The sequence below is a fragment of the Vicia villosa genome, linkage group LG3 (genome assembly GCF_029867415.1).
Source record: "Vicia villosa cultivar HV-30 ecotype Madison, WI linkage group LG3, Vvil1.0, whole genome shotgun sequence".
Lineage (NCBI taxonomy): Eukaryota > Viridiplantae > Streptophyta > Magnoliopsida > Fabales > Fabaceae > Vicia > Vicia villosa.
Window position 1 is genome coordinate 14817018 of NC_081182.1, and position 23148 is coordinate 14840165.

Below are 23148 nucleotides of genomic sequence, written 5' to 3' on the forward strand. Positions count from 1 at the left end.
CTAGTATTTCTTATTTTCATAATATTTCAGTTTTTTTATTTTCAAAATTACATAAAGTTTTTGTTTTTATTTATTCTTCTTTATTGAATTTATTGTTACATCAACTATAAATTTATCAATAATATTTTTAATTATAAATTAAAATGAAAAACAAATAAATAAATAATAATTAATTAATATAGTATAAAAAAGAAAAATTATAATATAAAACATAATAAAAATATTAGTTGTTTTAATATTCTTAAAAATTATACAAAACGGATCGATGACTATTTTAACCTTTTCATAATTAAATTTAAATTCCAAACTATTTCAATTTTTCATCCTAATCTCTAATAAAATATATAATTAAATTTCAAACTCGTCTAAAATTTTTTAATTAAATACTATATCTCTATTCCACTACCATTTAGTGAAATCAATTCCTAACCATACAAGAGACATACTTTAGAGTTTATATAATGTAGGAACCTATACCTAGGAACCTATAACAAAAATGAATAAGGAAGGAAGAAAAGAGATTACCAAAATTGGAACGGCCTAGCAACTTGCTAGTAGCAAGAGTTTAAGAATCTCCAGCTGCTAATTATCAAGGCACCATACTATACATCCCCGCGCGTAACCCTCACGTCCACTCTTTTAAAGCGGTGTATCCTACGCGCCACGTGTCTTTCTGTAGACTAATTCCGCATATCTCCACGTCACATGACACGTCATCATCTTACATGTCATATGTATTGCACAGAGAGTTGCCACGTGGACGAATCCCATGTGAGTGAAGACGTAAGTTGGACCAAGTTCCTGTCATAATTCCCGGGCCCCATTACCACCCATTCCTTTTTTATCTTTCTAAAATTGATGATGCAATTAATTAGTCTAATTATGATTAGTAAGAGAAAAGTGAATCTTGATGATGTTGATTAGTGAAATGATTACGGAGATTAAGGCGTCTCCGTTTTGCCGCGATTGGAACATGACCACGTGGCAGTCATATCATAGTGGGCCCTATAGCCCACAGACTCGTTATAGGAACACATCACTCTTCTATCAACTATCAACTCACCTTCTAATCTAATCTTTTTTTCTCTTTCTTAATAATTTCCACCACTTCTTTCTGTCTTTAATAATTCCTTTTATTAATAATTCATTTTATTAATTCTCTAGATCAAAATACAATAAGAGTTTCTTTTTATTTAACTAAATTTTTTAGTTTAATAATTTTTGTGTTTCCTCAATCATTTAGAGTTTTAGTCTGACTTTAAATATAATAATAATAATAATAATAATTTATGTAACTTTATAATTTATATATACCCCACCTAATTTCCATTTCAACCTTAAATACGTTTCAATCTATCATCACATCCTCCTTCTCTTACTCCCATTTTCCTGCACTACATATATTTCATCTTCTCTTTCAACAACAAGCTTCAACAACAAAATTAACCGCAATACACTAACACTAATCAATAATTAAAGTGATTAATTCAACATGTTGCACTGTTTGAATGCTTCCGGGAATTTACCTACTGAGAGTTGTTCATCCGACATAACAGTGCTGGAAAGACAAACCGAAAGAATGAAGTGGCAACAACAACATCAAGGCTATTTCAATGGTGCCATGTTTCCTTCTTCTGTTCAACAAGTTCAGAATTCTCAAGATTTAGTGGCTCTTCAAATTCCACCTGCAATTTCAAGAACTTTCAGCTCTCCACCTGTTCTCGTCGATGCCAAATTCATTGATTCTAGGACCGAGAAAGAGAATTGTTCTAAGAAGAGGAAATCCGAAAAGGCACATCATAATCATAAGCTCAAGGTGTGCAAGAATATTGTTCTCTTGCGCAGTTTGTTGTCTGTTTGTCTTTTATTTTGGTATAAAATTACTCTAGAAATTATATATAATTTGTTTCTTGTTGTTTAGGTTGTTGGTGAAATTGAGAACAAAGAAAAGAGGATTAAACTAGGTGCTGAAGACGGTGAATCGAAAATCACAGGGTACCATAGCACAAAAAAGAATACAAATAGCAACAAGAACAACAAAGAAAACTGTGCAGGAGAAGGTACTTCAAACTCAAAGGGAAATTCAAAAGCTTCTGAGAATCAAAAACTTGACTACATTCATGTTCGAGCGCGTCGCGGACAAGCCACCGATAGTCATAGCTTAGCCGAAAGAGTGAGTACTCATTTTAGTTTCTAAAAGAGAACATTGAGATTTAGTAACGCAGTTTGTTGTCCGTTTGCCTGTTATTTCTGTATGATCTTGATTATATATATAGGTCACTGAGAAATAAATTTTGATGCAGGTTAGAAGGGAAAAGATTAGTGAGAGAATGAAGTATTTGCAAGATTTAGTACCAGGATGCAACAAAATTACAGGAAAAGCTGGAATGCTTGATGAAATTATCAATTATGTTCAGTCTCTTCAAAGACAAGTTGAGGTGATTATTTAGAAAGTTAATTAATTAGTTAATAGTTAGGTCAATTTCATTATTAATTCTTAATTTGCCTGTCCTATTGATCATTGATCCAATCTTAACAAATTTATTTATGTTAATTTGGTTTGCAGTTTTTGTCAATGAAATTAGCTACTGTGAATCCAAGGCTTGATTTCAACATTGATGATTTGTTTGAAAAAGAGGTATAATAAGAAAGGATTTCTCACTTTTTACATTATCATCCATGGTTTTAAATAACGTTCGCGGTCGCGTTGTGTAAAGACTTTCACAATTTCGGTCTATAAATGTTGCGACACTGATCCTGCTCGTCGTGAATTAACTCAATTTGTTCTTTAACATACAAACGGTGACTAACAATATACGTATCGACACCTGTCAATACCGTTTTGTCGCGACCGTTTTTGTTATTTAAAACCATGTTACTCCTTTATCTAAGAGCTGAATTTGATATCTTTGATATTAATATATTCTTCTATTTGATTTGATTTCAACACAGGTGTTTCCAACTTGTGATGCAAATGCAACTTTTCAAGCCTTGGGAATTTCATCAGAAATGAATAATACCAATCCATATCTTCAGTTCAATTCACCACATCAATTTGTTTCTTATGGTGGATTAGAGGCTGGAATGAACCCTATAGATATGGGGCTAAAAAGGAGCATAAGCGCCCCTGTACCCATTCCTGAGACTTTTATTGATTCTTCTTCTTTCCCTGTATGTTCACTCTCTGTTAATTTATGGTTCTATTACCGTCGAAGTTTTAAAAAACAGCCTGTTACTGCAAAAACGGCTGCGACAAAACGGTATAGGATGGTGTCGATACTGAGATCAGTATTCACTCTTTATATGATGAAAAAGATATAGTGGTTAATTCACATCGTGACAACCACACTCAGTATCGTAACATCCGTACCGATCGAAATCACAAAAGCTTTTCGCGACCATTATTTAAAACTTTGATTACTGTTTTTGTTGTAATATAGGTTGGTTTTATTAATGTTTTTCTTAATTGTGTTTGTTGCAGCAAATTCTACCTCCTACAACATGGGAAGGCGATTTCCCTAACCTATACAACATGAATTTTGATCAAGCCAGAACAACATCTTTTCCTTCTCAACCTCAGTTTTTCACAGGTAGCTAAAAAATATTGTATAGTCATAAATTCACTTTTTAATTAGCTTTGTATCTTTAAAGTAGAAAGTGAGGCAAAAGAGAGTGGATTTAATACATGATAGAGACTTCACATCCCATTGATTTTGATCATACATAAAAATATCCAATACCTTTTGTTTTTCAATAATGGAATTTGTTAAAATGGATCTGTTTAATCATTCAATTGCACAGCTGTTTTTTTTTGTTTTGTTGTTTCCACTTTCCCACTACTTTACTCAATAAAAAAAGTTTAATGTTTTGTATCGAGACGCAGTACAATGAAATCGAATGTAATTATATATATGTTTCAGTGTCGTGTCTTTGTCGGACTCTGATACATGTCTGACGGACTATGATACATGTTAGACATTAGACATATATTTTTGCAATTGTAATTTATCTGCAACTTGATGAAAAGGTTGAGGCTTGAGGACCACCAATAGCATCAATCGTTTTCTTAAGCTAAAGTTGATTACAACTTATGACTGGCTTGTTTCTGGTTGACATTTCACAATCTCACATTTTAGAGACCACTTAAAATCAAGGAAAAGGATAGTCTCATGGGATGTGTGAATTGTGTAACAAATTAAGAGATAGAAACTATACTACATATGGAAATATTTATATTGTAGAATAAGTTCTTTTTATAAATTCTAAAGGGTTGTTTGGCATTTATGCAGGTCTAGTTGAAGCTAGCAATCTAAAGATTGAGATGCAGTAGACCACAGAATCTATGGCTGTATTCATTGGATTAATTAGCTTAATTACTCCAAATGTCTCTTATCAAGATTCTTTTTTTTTTCTCTTCAAAGTACATAGCCTATATATGTTAAGTGTCAGAATACTACTCCATAATATGAATAAATATCATATTAATTAATACATGTCTACTTCAGTTACCTTCTTTTATATAACAAATTAACATGAACTCTGTTTTAAAATAAGGCTTTCATGTAGATACTGTGATTGTGATACTGGGTACGGTCGTCGTATTGTGAATTAACCACAATTTTTTTCGTCATTAAAATGGTGAATAATGATATCGGCAATACTTTCCGATACTATTTGTCACAACCGTTTTTGCTGTAACGGACTGTTTTTTAAAATCTTAGCCTTATCCATTGAATTGTATGAAGGAGAATGAAAACAATGAACATGCTGAGTGGAGAGGGCTGGGATATATAGTGGACCATCATAAAGTAAACCATTGGGGACAGAATAAGAGACAGTTGATGAAGACAGTGATAGGTAAGGTAAGCCACAGAATGATGAATACATAGCTCTAAGTATGCGGTGGAGAGGAGGGGGATGGACAGACATTTTCAAATCTAAAATTTATTATAGTCGTGTTTTGTCTCTCATGTGCTCCAAAATATTTATGATTTAGTTCAATTAGAAATATCATATCTACTCATGTGTCTATGCTTAGAAGGATAGATCCTTACCCAACTTCTCAAATGTTAAGAATGGTATAAACAAAGGACACGCACCAGAAAAGGAAAAGACACACGAGTATTTTATACCATAGGCTCCGAAATTGGGCTCGAGTAACGAGCTACGATGTCTAGATTTATACCATAGGCTCATGCTTGTTTGAGGCTCAGTTATGTCATTCTATATCCTCCAAACATGAAGCCTATGAGAGTGAAATGCTTAAAATAGTGTATGGAACTTGATTGAACATTGATGTTTTTCACTTATATGAGTCTATAGAGCTCGTGTTGGGAATTAAGTGTTTCAATCGAGAGGACCGAGGCTGGAATCGTGAATGGTATCACTTTCCTTAAAGTATTTCAAGCACTCCCGAATGTCTTAGAGTTTTGATGCAGGAATACCCAGGATAATTCAGCCTTATCGAGTTTGCGCAAGACCGGCGAAAACTCGAATGCAGCGAAGAACGATCTGGAATTATTCAGAGGATTTTCGGATTTTGTGATGTGTTTTCTGAATGCGGAATCATCCTTTTATAGGCCATGAAAATATCAGTTTCAAAGGTTGCGACCCTTAATGAAATAATATATTTTCAAAAGTTATGACTGTTGCACTTGTACTGATTCATGCACCATTTGCATGGTTTCATTTCTGCATGATTTCGTGAACAGTTGTCACCTTTCCGATTCAAAATTCAAATCACGTACACTCAATTGCCGTCTACAAGCCGCCACTAGCGCCTCTACGCCCCGGACCCGGATCCGGAGTCGGAGTCGGAGTCGGAGCGGCGACACCGGCGAGTGGTTGTAGGATTGGGACAAGTGGCATAATGCTTGGGACCACCACATTTGTCAATGTGACACTTTATCCTCTTTTGTCCTTTTGTTGAGTTAATGTTATTAACTCTTTATAAAGACTTTGAAAATGAGTGAATCTTCCAATGTGGGACTTTATTACATGCATTTATTAGCATTTACTCATTTTCACCACTTTGTCATTTTAGAACACATTTGTAATAAATTACAACAAGCCCCCACTTGTTCTAATAATGACAAATCCAATTCCAGAATATAGAAGATAAAAGTGTTAATACAGTTAGGTATCTTTCGATTTGAACTTAACCTTAGTAAAGACAACGCAAAGTCTAATCGGAACGTTAGGTAGCTATGCTTTGAACCATTATTCCATGTGATCAGACCGGCATTGCTTATACACACACTTTTAAGGTTTCTTCGCCTACATGTCTCGCCTAGCACTATTTATGGCCATGTGCTTTTCCTGTTTTCATGAATTTTTCATGAGAGAAACTCCAACTCTCACTTTGAGACGGCACCATCTCGAAATTCATATAGGTGAAGTTTTATTAGTATCTCTTTAGATACATATCCTCGATATAGAACTTCATTAAGAGTTTCTTTAAAACTCAACCCTCAATTATGTAATAGTCAACATTATCACAAAATGTTGCACCAACTTACAAATCAACGACTTGTTGTTACCTATTGAATCTTAGGTTAAGATGTATTAACTTCAGATTGGGTTGCTATCATTGTCGGAACCCTTATTTAAGGAGTTTCAATCCCATACCTTTCGAGGTAGACTTTACTAAATCTCTGGCCAGTGGTTTAGTAAAAGGATCAGCCAAATTATAGCTTGTTTGTATATATGTCAGTGAAATAATCCCATCCTTTATCATTTTTCTCACGAGAGAGTGTCTAAGACCTATGTGTCTAGACTTTCCATTGTATACTTCACTGAATGCTCTAGCCAGGGTGGCTTGACTATCACAATGTATCAACACCTTTAAAACATTGTCTTTAGCTAATGGAACCTCTAATAAGAGATCCCTCAACCATTCTGCTTCTTGTCCAGCAGATGCAAGAGCCACAAACTCTGATTCCATGGTTGAGAGAGTAATGCATGTTTGTTTCTTGCTCTTCCAAGAAATCGCACCTCCAGCTAATGTGAATATCCATCCAGTTGTAGATTTATAATCTCCAACACTTGATATCCAATTTGCGTCGGTATATCCTTCTAGTATGGCAGGAAACTTACCATAATGAAGGCCAAGGTTTTTAGTCTTTGACAAATATCCAAAAATCCTTGCTATTGCCTTCCAATGTTCATCATTTGGATTGCTAGTAAATCTACTCATTTTACTAACTGCAAATGCTATGTCTGGTCTAGTACATTGCATCAAGTACATTAGACATCCAATTGCACTTGCATTTTCCAATTGTGCCATGGATCTACCATTGTTCTTTTGAAGTTTGACACTAGGATCGAACGGAGTGTTAACTTCCTTGAAGTTAAGGTGTTTGAACTTTTCCAACATTTTTTCAATATAATGTGTTTGATTAAGTTCATAACCCCCACTATTTCGTTTTACTTTGATCCCTAGTATGGTGTCAACTAATCCAAGATCTTTCATCTTGAATGTGGCATTTAGAAAACCTTTTGTTTCTAAAATTCCATTCATTTCATTGCTAATAATCAACATGTCATCAACATATAGACATATAAATATTATAGCATTTCCACACACCTTTGTGTACAAGCATTTGTCATAAGAGTTTGGAATGAACCCATTTGAAAGTATGGCAGTGTCAAATTTTTGATGCCATTGTTTTGGTGCCTGTTTTAAACCGTATAAAGATTTGACAAGTTTACATACCTTTTATTCATTTCCATGAAGTATGTAGCCTTCTGGTTGCTCCATATAAATTTCCTCGTCGAGATCGCCATTTAGGAATGCTGTTTTAACGTCCATTTGATGTACAATAAGGTTGTTCAAGGAAGCTAGTGCAAACAATATTCTAATCGTCGTAGTTTTTGCTACTGGTGCATATGCATCAAAATAATCGATACCTTCCTTTTGTCTAAATCCTTTTGCAACTAGTCTGGCCTTGTAGGTGTTTAATGTACCATTGCTGTGATACTTCTTCCTAAACACCCATTTGCATCCAATGGGTCTTGATCCCTTCGGAAGATCAACTAGTTCCCAAGTGTGGTTTAACATAATTGAATCCATTTCATCTTGGATAGCATCCTTCCAAAAAGAAGCGTCTCTAGAAGTCATTGCTTCTTTATATGTTTTAGGATCATCTTCAATTTGAAGAATAATAGAAATTTTATGAACATCATTCTTGTTATTTCCTTCAACTAGATAAACGGAAATAAGTTGAGAATCGATTTCATCTGGTCCTAGACCCTTATTCCTACGTCCCCTTTTGCCTCTTCTTGGTTCGGGTTGTGTTTCAACAATCCGCGTCGAATCATTGTCACAAGATTCTTTGATCGTGGGATTCTCTGGTTCCTTATTCTTTGTGATAAGATTTTCAAAGAATTCCACATCTCTAGATTCGACAATTACATTAGACTCTAAATTTAGAAGTCTATATGCTTTGCTATTTTGTGCATATCCTATGAAAGCACGTCTGATCCCTCGAGGACCTAATTTTGTTCTTTTGGGATCCATATTTTTGTAATATGCCACACACCCCCACACTCTAAAATAATCAATATTTGGTGATCTTCCTTTCCATTTTTCATATGGAGAAATTCCAGTTGTTTTTAATGGAATTCTATTCATTATGTGACATGCGGATAATAATGCTTCACCCCACAAATTAATTGGCAACTCTGAATGCATTAACATAGCATTAATCATTTCTTGATATGTTCTATTTTTTCTTTCGGCCATGCCATTTTGTTGTGGTGTGCGAGGCGCAGAACATTCATGTATTATGCCATATTATTCACAATATGCATCAAATTCTGCCGAGAAGTATTCACCGCCTCTATCACTTCTAAGTACTTTTATGGTAGTACTTAATTGATTTTTGACTTCCCCTTTATATGTTTTGAAAGCATTAAAGGCATCGTCTTTATGCATTAAGAGGTATACATGTGTGAATCTAGAACAATCATCAATAAATGTTATAAAATAACGATTTCTCCCACGGGTTAACATTCCATTGAATTCACACAAGTCAGAGTGCACAAGATCAAGAACATTTGTTTTTCTTTCAACATTTTTGAAAGGTTTCTTAATCATTTTAGACTTAACACATATTTCGCATTTTCCGAAATCATGAATGTTACATGATATCAATCCAGATTTAATTAGTCTATTCATAGTACTAATACCAATATGTGCTAATCTAGAGTGCCATAATGAAATAGATTCAAGCATATAAGCAGAATTAGAAATTTCATTAATAATATTATCAGTAGTACATAGTTTGATCATTCCTTCAGCAGAATATCCTTTTCCTACAAATATACCATTACGGGTCAATATTAACTTGCTCGGTTTTCCCAACAAGTCCCCACTAACAAGGTTTCTATTCATGTCGGGAACATGAAGAACATTGACAAGATCGTGACTTTCTTTCCAGAGGTGAAGTTGAGTTCGACGGATCCTGTTCCAACGACTCTTGATCGGCCTTCATTGCCCATTTGCACTTCCTGTCCATCATTGACTTCGGTATAGGTTTTGAATGCCGCTTTATCATAAGACACATGTACAGTTGCACATGTGTCATACCACCATCCTTGGACTTTTCCTTTGATGGCCATAATTTCGCTTACAGTAGCGATTATATCGTCATTGGCATGAACAGCATTAACCTTGGTTTTGGGCCTGTTGTGCCTGCAATCTCGAGCATAATGTCCGGGTTTGCCACATGCATAGCATCCATTCTTAGTACCCTTTTGTCCGCCAGAGTTTTTGAACCTGTTATGATCTTTCTTTAGACCAAGATGGTTTTTTGTGCCATCATACTTTTTCTTTCCCTTTGCAGCAACAGTATTTGCCTTTGCAAATCCAGCGGACTCGGTCTTTTCACGATTCTTCGTTTCTTCCTCGATTCGAAGGTGTTTCTGAAGTTTCTCCAACGAGAGATCCTCAAAACTATGCAGCAATTTCTTTCTGTATCCTTTCCATGAAGGTGGCAATTTTGCTATGATTGCACCGACTTGGAAAGCTTCAGGGACATCAATTTTTACGACCTTTATTTTATTCACGAGAACTTGTAACTCGTGTACTTGTGCAAGAATAGACTTGGAATCCAACATTTTAAAGTCAAAGTATTTAGATATTAAGAACTTTTTCGTACCTTCTTCTTCGGCTTTAAATTTGAATTCAAGTGCCTTCCAGATTTCCTTTGCAGATGCGGTATCAGTGTAGAGATCATAGAGACGATCGGATAATGTGTTCAGAATGTGTCCACGGCATAGAAATTCATCTTTCTTATGTTTCTTTCTCTCCTTTTTTATTTCATCGATGTCATCTGCAGTCGGTTCTGGAATTTCCTCCAAGTCAGGATCCAAGACATATTGAATTTTCAGAGTAGTCAGGAGAAAAGTCATTTTGTCTTGCCAACGGGTATATTTTGTTCCATCAAAGCGATCTAGTTTCACAAGATCCTGGTTCATGAGTTTGATGCTTAAAACAGAAGCGTCGGTGGCCATGGTTTGATATACTCACTACAACACGGAAGCCCTAAGACAACGCTTTTTTGGGCTTTTAAAGCGCTGTAAAAGCTGGCGCTGGCGTAGGTAACGAAAGCGCTTCTAAAAGCGCTCAAGTAGACCCCCCCTATAAGAGCGCTTTTCTGGAAAAAGTGCACTGGTAGGCCCCCCCTATAAGAGCGCTTTCCTGGAAAAAGCGCTCTGGTAGACCCCCCTTTAAGAGCGCTTTTTCCAGCAAAGCGCTCTGATAGCCCCCCCTATGAGAGCGCTTTTTCTGGAAAAAGCGCTCTTATAGCCCCCCCTATAAGAGCGCTTTTCCAAAAGCGCTTTCGTATGTTGCGTTTTTTTTTTATGCTTTTTTATTAATCTTTGGCAGCGCTTTTACTAAGAAGCGCTTTTACTAAGAAGCGCTTTAGTAGGTGGACCTTTAAGAGCGCTTTTTAAAAGCGCTGTCGTTGCTAAATGAGGTATTTTAATGTGCAGCCTGTAATTTAATCCTCCCAGTCGACCTGTAATGTTTTCGACCTGTAATATGTTTTCAACCTGTAATATTTTCGACCTGTAATTTATTTTCGACGATATTATTTCAGCCATCAGTAAGACAATATATATACTAATATAATACCATTATAATATCCAAAATTATATATATACATCATTACAACATCAATAATATTATAGTTCAAATCGACACAAATCCTACATGAAAAATTGCTTAATATAAAATTGACACAAATCCTCTTTTATTTCTTCCAACTTAAGTCTCGGGTACCCAGCAGCACGGAATTCGTCAAGGTACTACAAAACAAAAACATAATATGAATGATATATTTAGTTAAATGTAATAAATTATATGAAATTATCTTAAGTTATAAATTCATACCGTGAGCGGAATCTCTAATTGATTCGCCTGAAGGATTTCTTTCATAAACCTCAATACAAAGTATCCGCAATCGTAACTGTTTCGCTGTTGCGGACACTACATAGAAAAACAAATAAGATTCTATAGTTGTCTTGTTTTATCAAGTAGCATAAATATTATAAGCAAAATTGTGAAAAATAATGTACCTGCACTTGGATCCAAGTAATGTTGTTAGATTTAGTCCGGGATACCTGTGCGTCCCGTTGACTTCGGAACACTTGTATTGATCTAATTAACAAATATATAAAAGCATATGTTTAGATCAATCCCACAAATAAGTAAATATATAAATATTCACGAATATATATTTAGAACGATCCCACTTACAAATCAACGATGTCCTTCATAGCCGGATAATTGGTCCATTCACCATTTACCGAATTCAGATAATACACGACTTCCCTTATAGGGTTGATAGCAAGCAGCAACCAGTGTGCTCTATAAATTAAAACAATAGGTTATATGAAAATTTTGCTATACACAAAAGAAACAGAGATTAGATGAACAAAGAATGAGAAACTAACCCTACTGGTCGGGTATTATACGCCCAAAGATGCAGACTTTCTGTATTGCCGGTGGACATGAATCTATCGACTAAGCGCTGTCTAACTGATTCCGGTTCCGAAGCAATTGCCATTCCGCTGCAATGGGCGGAAGACACGAAACGGAATCTGTTAGACAATGGATTCCCGCGCAACACTCTGTCATACAACAACCTTAAATAAAAACATAATAAACATTAGATTATTTTCATTGAAATGTGTAAATAAATTATATTGTGGGACTAATTAAATAATATATCGGATGAGTGAATATTACCGGATGTATGAGTGCATGTTACTGACGCCTAGTTGATCATGCCTAAAAATCTCCTCCAAGTCATCAATTGTAATAAGTGACTTGAATTCAACACCGAAGACACTTTCATCCATAAGACTTTAGCAGGAGACAACTTTTTCTTATATCGAGGGGCACCACATTTAGGACACTCATTCAACGCTGCATACTCGTTTCGAAACAAAACGCAATCGTTTGGACATGCATGTATCTTATCATAGCTCATGCCAATAGAGGACAACATCTTTTTGGCTTCATACGTTCGATTGGGAAGAACATTATCCTCTGGTAGCATATCTTTCGTAAGGGCTAATAACTCTGTGAAACTTTTATCCGACCATCCATTGTCCGCCTTTAAGTTGTACAACTTTAACACCGCAGACAATCTTGTGAATTTTGAACAACCATCATACAACGGTTTCTCTGCATCGCTTACCAACCTCTCAAACATTTTGGGACAATCCGCAAGATCTTCTTCAAGCGCTTCTGCAATCTCTTCAACTCGATCGCAATCGTATGTGTCTGTGCAATCGTCGGTTGAAGCATACTTCCTATTACAACTCGACTCAGCATTCCCGTTACTTTTCTCACCGTGCATTGTCCAACATGTATAACTTCTATCAATTCCAAACCGTAGTAAATGGGATGCCAACTTATTCCCGTCAAACTTACCCCCATAACAGCAACCCAAGCAAGGACACGGCATTCGAAGCGGGTCTTTGGAGTGCGCAACCACAAACTCAACGAATTCCCATACCTCTTTCTCGTACTCTTTCGACAATCGGTTTGAATTCATCCATGTCTTATCCATGTCTTAATTAAGCTAAACAAATGCTTCTTGGTTTCTCTATCAGGTACTAAGGAATTCTGTCAAGATAATAAATAGCTATCATCATAATAGAATACCTAATCAGAATACCTAATCAGAATACCCGATTTCTTAAAGAAGACATTACCTTATTTCAAGGTAATATAAGTCCACAAACCAAAAAATTGGTTGAGAGACACTAAATTGATATTAAATAGAACCATAAACAATAAACTATAAGCAGAAAATAACAAACTATAAGCAAGAAGAAAGGGATAGTAACCTGAGTTAGACTTGATGTGGGAGATGGTAGGTTTGAATCGGCGTTGTACAAGTAGAAACCAGAGACTTCAAAGTAACTGTGAAATTAAACACACACACACGATGCAGTTAAATACAAATATCATAAAAGTTACAAGATATTTATGTAAGAGCATCAATACAAAAAGAATAAGTCACAAATCTATAACATTGACAACACTAGAAATTGTGTCAATGGAAAGCAATTAATTACCTGTATAGTAGAAAGCAACTTCTTGAATGAGATCAAACTTTCACTCTTCACAAGTAACCCCTATCTAGCAAAGATATTCCTAAAAAATATAAAATAAAAAACTTAATTGAAGAGTATAAAAATTAGGTCATAATCCATAGCTTAAAAAAATCAGCATTGTATCATTATGTCAAATTCATTCAAATTCAAGTAAACTCACAAACTAACACAATTTTCAAACCAAAAATGAAACAAGATGCAAGAAGTCACATTGTACCATGAGAAATTGGGTTCAAAACAAGTTCTAAATCCCTAAACCAACATCCCGGACAGCCATGATATACGTATAAATTGGCTCTCAAAATTCACTTCAAACAAGTTTAAGATGAAAGAAAGTAAACTCAACCATAGCCAAAAGACTAAATTTATACCAACAATGAAAATGAGGCAATAAAATCCAAATAAGATATTTTATAAAAATGACAATCCTAATCAATTTAATAGCAGAAAAAACCCAAATGAAAGGCTTATTCTTACCATTATGGTCATGAAAACAAGCAAGCCTTATTCTTGTTGGATACAAATATAATGTTAAGTAGATAAAACAAAGTATTAATTCAGCTTTATAACTGTAAAATACTGCCACACAAATCAAGGAAATTTTTCTTCAATGTTGAATTTGGGTAAAAAATTATTTTCTACTTTCAAGAATCTTCAGGCTAGAAACAACATGAATCCATATATAGCTAGCTACCTTACATTCTACAAAACCTTCAAGAATCACAGGCTAGATTCAACAGTGAGTATTCCAAGCACAACAATGCAAAAGATGACTTATATCTATCTAAATAATAGAGAATTGTTTTTCACCATGTATATACAATGAACAATAACAGGATTAGAATCGGATGTTCTTGATTGTACAATCACATTGTAGAGTAAAGCTTTGGATAAGTTAGAGTTAGCATCAACAAAACAGAACAAAAGAAAATATTCAATGAAAAACACTCTAAAGACAATACACTCTAAAGACATTTAATCAAACATGTAATATGCTTCATTCTCAAATTGAAACCCTTAAAACTAAACCCATAAATCATTCCCAATCTTAATATGAAAATATAAACTAATGGAAATATAAACTAAACTAAACTAACCGGCGGTGGAGAAAACGAGTGACGGAGGGACGCCGACGGAGGAGAGAACGACTGACGGAGGGACGCCGACGGTGGTGGCTGGCACTGATGGTGGTGGACGGAAGGGCGATGGAGGATGATACAGTGAGGGTTTTTCGGTTGCAGTGAACAGAAAACGAAAGAGAGAAAGTGAGAAACAGTAACCGGTGAGAAGCGTGTTTTTGTTTTTAATTTTTAGTAATAAAGGCTACTAAAGCGCTTCTGAAAAGCGCTCTCATAGCCTGGTCTATACCAGCGCTTTTGACTAAAAAGCGCTCTCATTAAACCCCTCTATAGCAGCGCTTTGAAAAGCGCTTTAACAGACCCCCCTTACCAAAGCGCTTTTTAAAAGCGCTCTCATACCCCCCCTTACCAAAGCGCTTTTTAAAAGCGCTCTCATACACCCCCTACCAGAGCGCTTTTTAAAAGCGCTCTCATACCCCCCCTACCAGAGCGCTTTTTTTCATCATTTTCCCTTTTTTATTAATTTTGTTTTTAGCGAACCCTACGAGAACGCTTTTTGCTAAAAGCGCTTTAGTAGCTGCGCTGCTACAGCTTAATTTTGGCGTAGTGACTTTAAGATTGTTGGGAATTAAGTGTTTCAATCGAGAGGACCGAGGCTGGAATCGTGAATGGTATCACTTTCCTTAAAGTATTTCAAGCACTCCCGAATGTCTTAGAGTTTTGATGTAGGAATACCCAGGATAATTCAACCTTATCGAGTTTGCGCAAGACAGGCGAAAACTCGAATGCAGCGAAGAACGATATGGAATTATTCAGAGGATTTTCGGATTTTGTGATGTGTTTTCTGAATGCGGAATCATCCTTTTATAGGCCATGAAAATATCAGTTTCAAAGGTTGCGACCCTTAATGAAATAATATATTTTCAAAAGTTATGACTGTTGCACTTGTACTGATTCATGCACCATTTGCATGGTTTCATTTCTGCATGATTTCGTGAACAGTTGCCACCTTTCCGATTCAAAATTCAAATCACGTACACTGAGCAAAAAGTAACACCCGTCCGAAGGCCGAGCATCGCCCGCCGGAGCCGCCTCATTAACGCCGCGAATAGCCCAATCGCTCCGATGCGACGTGCCTAAGTGCTCAAGTGCCGTCTACAAGCCGCCACTAGCGCCTCTACGCCCACGCTCCGGACCCGGACCCGGACCCGGAGCCGGTGTCGCCGGTGGCGACACCGGCGAATGGTTGTAGGATTGGGACAAGTGGCATAATGCTTGGGACCACCACATTTGTCAATATGGCACTTTATCCTCTTTTGTCCTTTTGTTGAGTTAATGTTATTAACTCTTTATAAAGACTTTGAAAATGAGTGAATCTTCCAATGTGGGACTTTATTACATGCATTTATTAGCATTTACTCATTTTCACCACTTTGTCATTTTAGAACACATTTGTAATAAATTACAACAGCTCGTTTATTGTTGAATGCTATTGTACATGTAAAAAGTACAAGTATGAATGTTACCCCTATAAGGACAGGGGTACTCAAAGGTATTAGTAGGTATATTATGATGTATGGTGGTTAGAGTTCACTAACGGCTGCGATAAGCCCTATATGTTGGTGTCTACGGTGGTTTAGAGGATATGCTCACGTGAGGCGAGAGACTCTATCTATAAGTGTGATGCTTTAGGATAAGAATACGTAAGGTGTGATATGTATGAGTTAGGACCTCTCTTTCCCCCATTGGAGGAGAAGTATTTATAAAGCCTTTTGGGCCTCGGGTTTAGGAAACCCTTAGAGGAGATTATTGACTATCTATTTCTCAAGGAGTCGTGGTACGACTACTTCTCATATAACTTACATGAGATTAGAGTATTATACATGTCATATATCCCAAGGGCGAGCCCCCCGTTGGAACAAGAAATGTCACTAGAAAGAGGGGGGGTATGAATAGTGACCCCTTTTTTAAAAACAATTTTGAGTGATTAGAAATAGTATTGTCAAGTAAGTAAAAATAGTAAAGACAATAACACACAATACTTTATCCGGGTTCACCAATTTGGTTAGTCCAATCCTCACACATAGTGAGATTTTTCTATTCCTCACGCTCTATCCTTAAGAAGGATATATGTGACAACTTTTACTAAGCCTCAAAAGGATTTTACACTCACTAAAGTTTTCTTCACTTTAGATTTGATTACACTTTTTCTTTCAAGGTTTTATATCACTTGAGGATATAAAGAATGTAATTGTTTGACAGATTGTTTACTCACTACTTGACTGTGAGAAATTTCTCTTTGAAAGGTACTTCTTAACTTAAGTTGAAATGAGATTGATCAAGATTTTTAGTGTGATTGATATTTTCTTCACAGTTTTTTATGATCTTTGTAATATGGTGTGAAAGAGTTTTTATAGCCATTTTGAGAAGGAACCGTTGAGGGTGCTTTATGAGAATTGTCCTTTGAGACTTCATGAGACTTGTCCTTTGAGGAGATAAAACAGAGAATGTGATGAAAAACTCAACATGTTTGAATTTGTTTGTAAGAGGAAGATCCATGTGTTTCCTTTACTCTGAGTAGTGAAACATCTTGGATGTTTTCACACTCTACTCAAAATGCATTGAATTACTCTTATTTTAGCATATATAAACAAAATCTTATGTGAGACTTAATATCTTGAATCAAATGATTTTGAATAACCTGTTTAAGATATCAAACATAAACTTGTAGAATGTGTTAGATAAAAAATTTGTTTTCCTCAAAACTAAGAGATCTTTCAACATTCTCCCCCTTTTAGAGGATGACAAATATAACATAGATTTTGTTTTTATAACAACTCCCCCTGCAAAGAAGACAATTTATATTTTCGAAGACTAATATTTTTATATTATACTCCCCCTGACTAGATGTTTCTTTTAAGGAAATTTTTTGGAACATGATGCTTGGTTGAGACTAAAAATCTAATACAAACGTTCCTAATTTCTTTGTCCATTAAATAGCAGGTTTACATGGTAAATAGGTAAAGAAGAAAATAAAAAACAAATACTTGGTATAACTACCAAGAGTACACAACATATAACTAGCAAAAGATAAGAATATTTAAGCTTAAGAAAAACAGAAATATATAAACTTAATTAACACTCCCCCTTTTGGCATCCAACAACAAGAAGAGGGAAGGAATATGAGTAATCAATCTTCAGTAACAGAGGTGTTGGTGGAGGTTTGCAGAAAAGGAAACTCAAAAGCCGGAATCTCGGGTGGAGGTTTGCAGAAAAGGAAACTCATAAGCCGGAATCTCAGGTGGAGGAATGAAAGGAAAAGTTGTTGGCATGAATACAAACGATTTTCAGTCAAAGAAGGCTTGGTTTTGACGACCAATGTTGACGATAGTCTTTAGGATAGCTGGGAGGTTGTCTTGAGAAGAGCTAGCAATGGTTTGATTTTCAGACTTGAAAGGATGAAAAGTAGGATTGACTTGATTTTCAGAGGTATTCTTGAAATGTGAGGAATTAAGGGACCCAAAAGGTTCATGAATGGAAGGTCCATGAGTAGTGAATTTGGAAGGTGATTCATGTGTTATAAATGGGAGCATGCCCTAGAAAATCATTCAGAGTGTTTTCAAAGGTGGAGTCAGCCTTTTAAGGAGAGGAGAACAGTGCAAAAGAGTTTTAAGTAAAAACAGACCCATCATCTGGTTGTATAGTTAGAGGAGGTGAGTAGGAATTTTGATTTTGAGGAGGTATTATAGAGTAAATGGTATCAGCATGAGGGTCAAAACCACTTGAGTAAGGCAGAGACTGAGTGTTGGTGAGTACTTGATATGTAGCGCATATAAAATTCCCCAAACTTGTAGGAACCTTGAGAATCAACAACTAATATATGACAAAAAAATAGAACAAATAAAGGCACAAAAGAACACTGATGTTTTAACGTGGAAAACCCCTTCGACATGAGAATAAAAACCACGAGTAGTACAGACCAAAGGAATATCTTTACTATAATCAAATAAGGGTATAAGAGGGTCTTAAAGTGATTCACAAACTAATGCTAACAACCGCAAATTACAAAACAAACTAGCTTACAAATAAGAATCAAGAAGTTGAAAAATTACCCCTATATGCAGCTTTAGTGCGAAGCAGATATCTCTCAGCTTAGACCTCATTTTGAAGATACGAATGGTCAAAAGTTAGATCTGACAGTTAACGAATCTGGAATCGTCGATTTAGTGAAACTGGTCACAGAAAAATGAGAATAGATTTCTCTCCTTTTTTTTTCTCTTTTTTGAATTCTTATTTTTTCTCTATCTCTTAATCATAAATTAATTTTCTCCATTTGAATAAATGAGACAAATAAACTAATTATATTTATATTTGAACATTTTTCCACATAAAAAGTACCTCAAACCCAACAATATTGTTATTCGCTAATATTGTTATAAAGTTTTTTAAGTAGTGATAGATTTACAAGATAAAGTCCTCTAATTTTTATTCTCTTAAATTGAGAGAAGTTTTCCTATTTAAAAGTTTAATGGTTTTGTTATTTAATTTTTTAATAATTATTATTGTGTTTTGAAATTATTTTCTTTAAGATTTATTTGATTGCATGTGTAAAAAGAACATACTTCACCAAAAATGTGGTATCTATTCTAGAATCTTGATTGAGCCTATTGATTTTATTAGATGTAAGGTAATATTAGTTAATTAATTAATTAATTATAGACTAATTAATTGTTTTTATTGTCTATATAAATCTTATTCCACTCCTTATTAGTTAATTAATTAATTAATTAATTAGACTAACTAATTGTTTTTATTGTCTAAATAAATCTTATTCCACTCCTTTACTAATAGTTTGTGGCATAGAGAAAGTGTAAAAAAATTATGTCAACACATTTATACTCACTCTTGAATTTAGTTGAATATCAATATTTTTATATAATAAAAAATTGATATTTAGTATCACGTTATATTTTTATTTTATTTTTTAAATAAATTAAAATTTTAAATTTATTTATCAGGGATGCCCAATCAAAAGTTAGGGGAATCAAAGAATTTACCCACAAAAAAAAAAAGAAAATCATTTAAAACAAAGAAAAGCAAAACAGAGCACTAGGAAGAGTATTGCTAAGTTTCCAAACATAAAAGCACTTACCTTCTACATGTTCATAAAACAAAATCCATAGTCACAGAATTAAAAACCACAACGTTTTTATAGAAAGCCATTCAATAGTTACATTCATGAAATGAATATTTTACAATTACTTACAAAAACAAGTAAAATTCCGACGAATTTTCAAATGGAAAAGTGAGTAAAAAACAAACCACAACATATGATGTTAGATACATCATTACAATTACAAAACAATGAAGATTTATACATAACACAACCTAAATTCATTAGACTATTGATGCATCACCAAGATCTGTCAATAAAAGAAACAAAACTCATTCAATATTCTAAATTTTATATGATGCAGACAATCAGACATCAGCCACGACACCGATAAATAATCACAAGTGTCAGTGTGTCACACGCCTTTATTAGTAAAACAGAATATTAAGGAGATAACTGGTCACCTTTTCCGGGAACAATTACAACAGGTGCTGCTTTACAATGGTGAAAGCAGTACTCACCAACACTTCCTTGTAGCACACTGAAGGAAAAAACAAACCAGAAACATATCAATTATGATTCGTAATAATGGATAATTGACGGATTTAGAGAATGATAGAGAGAAACAAAGAAATGAAATGGAAATGCACAAATACCTTTGAAACAAACTTCTTCCTCGGGTGCCAAGAACGACAGCTGCAGGTTTAGTTCTCTCTGCTTCATTGCAAATTACTTTTCCTGGTTCACCTTGCACAATCCGAGCTACTGTTTTTACCTGTTTTCATCACACCATAATAATCATTTAGGTTTAAGAAGAATCAAATAATATCAATTGCTAGAAATGGAGTAATAATAGTTGATCATCAATAAAGTACCAAATATCATCAGCAAATGGTATAGGGGAACTATCAATTTCTTTGGAGAAAATAGTTAATCAAATCTTTAATACTACTCACAATTTTTAAAATACAATCTAGACTATTTTGTCAAATTAAATAAATCTAGCTCTATCCAATTTTATTTGTCAAATTTATTATTCCAAACAACTTCATAAATAGAGGTAAGAAAAAAGGGTTACTAACCATTGCAACTTCAAAAGCCTCAACAGCTAATTTCTCCATCAGCCCCTGGGTCAAGTCATACACAATCTGATTCTTCACATCTGCAAAATATTTCATCAACAAAACAAACATATTCATAAAACCACAAATTTCAATTATTTTTAACTGAAAAAATAAATAAAAACAAGGTAAGAAAGGTTAATAAAAAGATAGTGACCGAGATTTCAATCGGTAAAGTGTCACCGATACTAATTGTACTCGTCCCTGTGCGAATTAACCACAATTAATTCTTTAATATAACGGGGAATAAATCAGCATCTGCTAATACTATTTTGTCGCGACAGTTTTCGGAGTCCCAGACTGTTTTTTAAAACCTTGGATAAGAAAGTAAAGAAACGAACCAGAAACAACATGAACTAGGTGGATGGTATCAGCAAGTCTACATAGATGAATAAGTGCCCAATCAAAAGCATGTTTACTGTTTGGACCATGATCTATAGCTATAACTATATCTCTTCCTCTTCTTCTTTCTCCTGTTTCTCTTTCAAGCTCTGGTTCAGGTACTAATGGGATCAACGATGGAAGCTTCACTTCTCTATAATTGTATTCTTCTACATCTTCCATCACCGTCTCCATCAATTAACAATCTTCACAATTTGGATTATGAGCTATTTGCTCTGCCTTTTTCAGAAGTAGTCGAATAGAATTGCTTTTTGAACAAGAAAGTCTTATTTTTAGGTTGGTGGCAGTTTTTCTTTTCTATGATTTTGTTTTTAAATTGTCGTGTACAAATTGAAAACTTATACCCGTTCAATGTTCATTGGTCACACCATGTTCAACAAGTGTTGATTTTTATTATTTTATAGTTTATCTTAAGTTGCGTTTTGTAGGCTTATTTTTTCCACCAAGTTTCGTTTCTCCTTGTATACATTGAATGTACTCTATTCGCCAAAAGAAAATCTGAGCAAATCAGCCGCGTGTAATTTAATGTGTTATAGAAACAAAAGGTTAGCCTGTTTTATATTGACAATTTGACATGTGGGGCAATTTTTTCTTTCAGTATTATATATCTATCTATAATATATTAAATCAGAAACGGCTCATCATTAAATTTACAATTCAATTTTATTTTGTATCACATTATTATGTGCCATCTTTTAATTTATTTCTCAAAAATGGCAAAACACATTTATTTTTATTTAGAGTTTTTGAGTTCAAACTTTGACTATGAATTTGCTTATTAATCTAATAATTATTTAGTATTTTTATTACATTCTTAGTGTTATAAAATTAACCAAAACAATATAGAGATGAAGGAGAGATGAAGGAGAGAAAGAGTAGAGAAAATGTAATATTGTATTATCATCTTTCAAGTAGTTCTCTTTACATTGCAAAGTGGTATCTATTTATAGGACATTAAGAAGATGAAAAATCATAACCTTACTATACCACTTAATAAGGAATATGAAGATGAAAGATAAGAATGTATATGGACATCCACAATATTTATTCATAACACTCCCCCTTGGATGTCCATTGAGGATATGCCTCGTTAAAACCTTACTAGAGAAAACCCAGTGGGAAAAATTCTAGTGAAGGAAAAAGAGTACAATATCCCTTGAATGTGAATTGCCTCGTTAAAAACCTTACCAGGAAAACCCAATGGGACAAAACCACGGTGAAGGAAAAAAGAGTGCAAAACATATGTATTTCTCCCCCTCACGCAGACATTTACATGTGAGACGATATTCTTTGTAGTCGTTGCTTAAAATGTCTTCTTCGAAGTGACTTCATGTAGTGATAATAGTTATGCAGGATTTTATGAAGTTGTTTCCATGATTTGTTTCATAGATCTCCATGAAATGGTTGTACCATCACATGTAAATAAATAACCTCTTTCTGATCTACCATTGTGAGAATCTGACAAGTAACCTGCATCTCTAAGATAACGAAGTATATGTTTGACCGCTTTCCAATTTCTTCGTATAGGTGAATAATTCTATCTTACTTATAGATTGACCGCAAATGATATATCATGATGTGTATATTTATCAAGGTGCATTAGTACTCCAATTGCACTAAGATATGGTACTTCTGGACCAAGCAATTTTTATCCTTTTCTCGAGGCCTAAAAAGATCTTTCTCCACATCTAATGATCTAACAACCATATTGGAGTAGGAAACATGTGACATTTGTTCATATAGAATCATTTCAACACTTTTCTATATAGCCTTTTGATGTACAAATATTCTTTTGTCC

General features: G+C 34.6%; 3 protein-coding genes across 3 annotated transcripts; 1 reads left to right on the top strand and 2 right to left on the bottom strand.

Annotated features, from left to right (window-relative positions):
• The first annotated feature begins 1333 nt into the window (after nt 1–1333).
• Nucleotides 1334–4489, top strand: LOC131660394 (transcription factor BHLH089-like). Its single transcript, XM_058929640.1, has 7 exons — nt 1334–1816; nt 1922–2173; nt 2304–2438; nt 2567–2638; nt 2953–3171; nt 3482–3590; nt 4290–4489. Exons 1-7 carry the CDS (start codon nt 1493–1495, stop codon nt 4328–4330), a joined length of 1152 nt encoding a protein of 383 aa, XP_058785623.1. The 5' UTR covers nt 1334–1492; the 3' UTR covers nt 4331–4489.
• A 6659-nt stretch (nt 4490–11148) lies between these two features.
• LOC131654975 (uncharacterized) lies at nt 11149–12711 on the bottom strand. Its single transcript, XM_058924892.1, has 6 exons — nt 12257–12711; nt 11962–12153; nt 11765–11875; nt 11584–11665; nt 11399–11494; nt 11149–11313 (listed from the first exon to the last, which is right to left on the bottom strand). Exons 1-6 carry the CDS (start codon nt 12367–12369, stop codon nt 11215–11217), a joined length of 693 nt encoding a protein of 230 aa, XP_058780875.1. The 5' UTR covers nt 12370–12711; the 3' UTR covers nt 11149–11214.
• Nucleotides 12712–19920: 7209 nt separating this feature from the next.
• LOC131654976 (universal stress protein PHOS32-like) lies at nt 19921–21728 on the bottom strand. The gene is made up of 5 exons (XM_058924893.1): nt 21290–21728; nt 20910–20989; nt 20484–20602; nt 20292–20368; nt 19921–20137 (listed from the first exon to the last, which is right to left on the bottom strand). The coding sequence occupies exons 1-5, from the start codon at nt 21522–21524 to the stop codon at nt 20112–20114; spliced, it is 537 nt and encodes a 178-aa protein (XP_058780876.1). The 5' UTR covers nt 21525–21728; the 3' UTR covers nt 19921–20111.
• Nucleotides 21729–23148: the final 1420 nt, after the last annotated feature.

Bases quoted from the DNA above. Each gene is read 5' to 3' on its own strand.
- LOC131660394 (XM_058929640.1), top strand. From the start codon at position 1,493: ATGTTGCACTGTTTGAATGCTTCCGGGAATTTACCTACTGAGAGTTGT. The intron at 2,439-2,566 runs GTGATTATTTAG...TTTGGTTTGCAG, and splicing joins CTCTTCAAAGACAAGTTGAG to TTTTTGTCAATGAAATTAGC. The intron at 3,172-3,481 runs GTATGTTCACTC...TGTTTGTTGCAG, and splicing joins TTGATTCTTCTTCTTTCCCT to CAAATTCTACCTCCTACAAC.
- LOC131654975 (XM_058924892.1), bottom strand. From the start codon at position 12,369: ATGGATGAAAGTGTCTTCGGTGTTGAATTCAAGTCACTTATTACAATT. The intron at 11,876-11,961 runs GTTAGTTTCTCA...TTTAATTTATAG, and splicing joins TATAATACCCGACCAGTAGG to AGCACACTGGTTGCTGCTTG. The intron at 11,495-11,583 runs GTACATTATTTT...TTTTCTATGTAG, and splicing joins TTACTTGGATCCAAGTGCAG to TGTCCGCAACAGCGAAACAG.
- LOC131654976 (XM_058924893.1), bottom strand. From the start codon at position 21,524: ATGGAGACGGTGATGGAAGATGTAGAAGAATACAATTATAGAGAAGTG. The intron at 20,990-21,289 runs GTTCGTTTCTTT...AATATTTTGCAG, and splicing joins CCTAGTTCATGTTGTTTCTG to ATGTGAAGAATCAGATTGTG. The intron at 20,138-20,291 runs GTGACCAGTTAT...TTTTATTGACAG, and splicing joins TGTAATTGTTCCCGGAAAAG to ATCTTGGTGATGCATCAATA.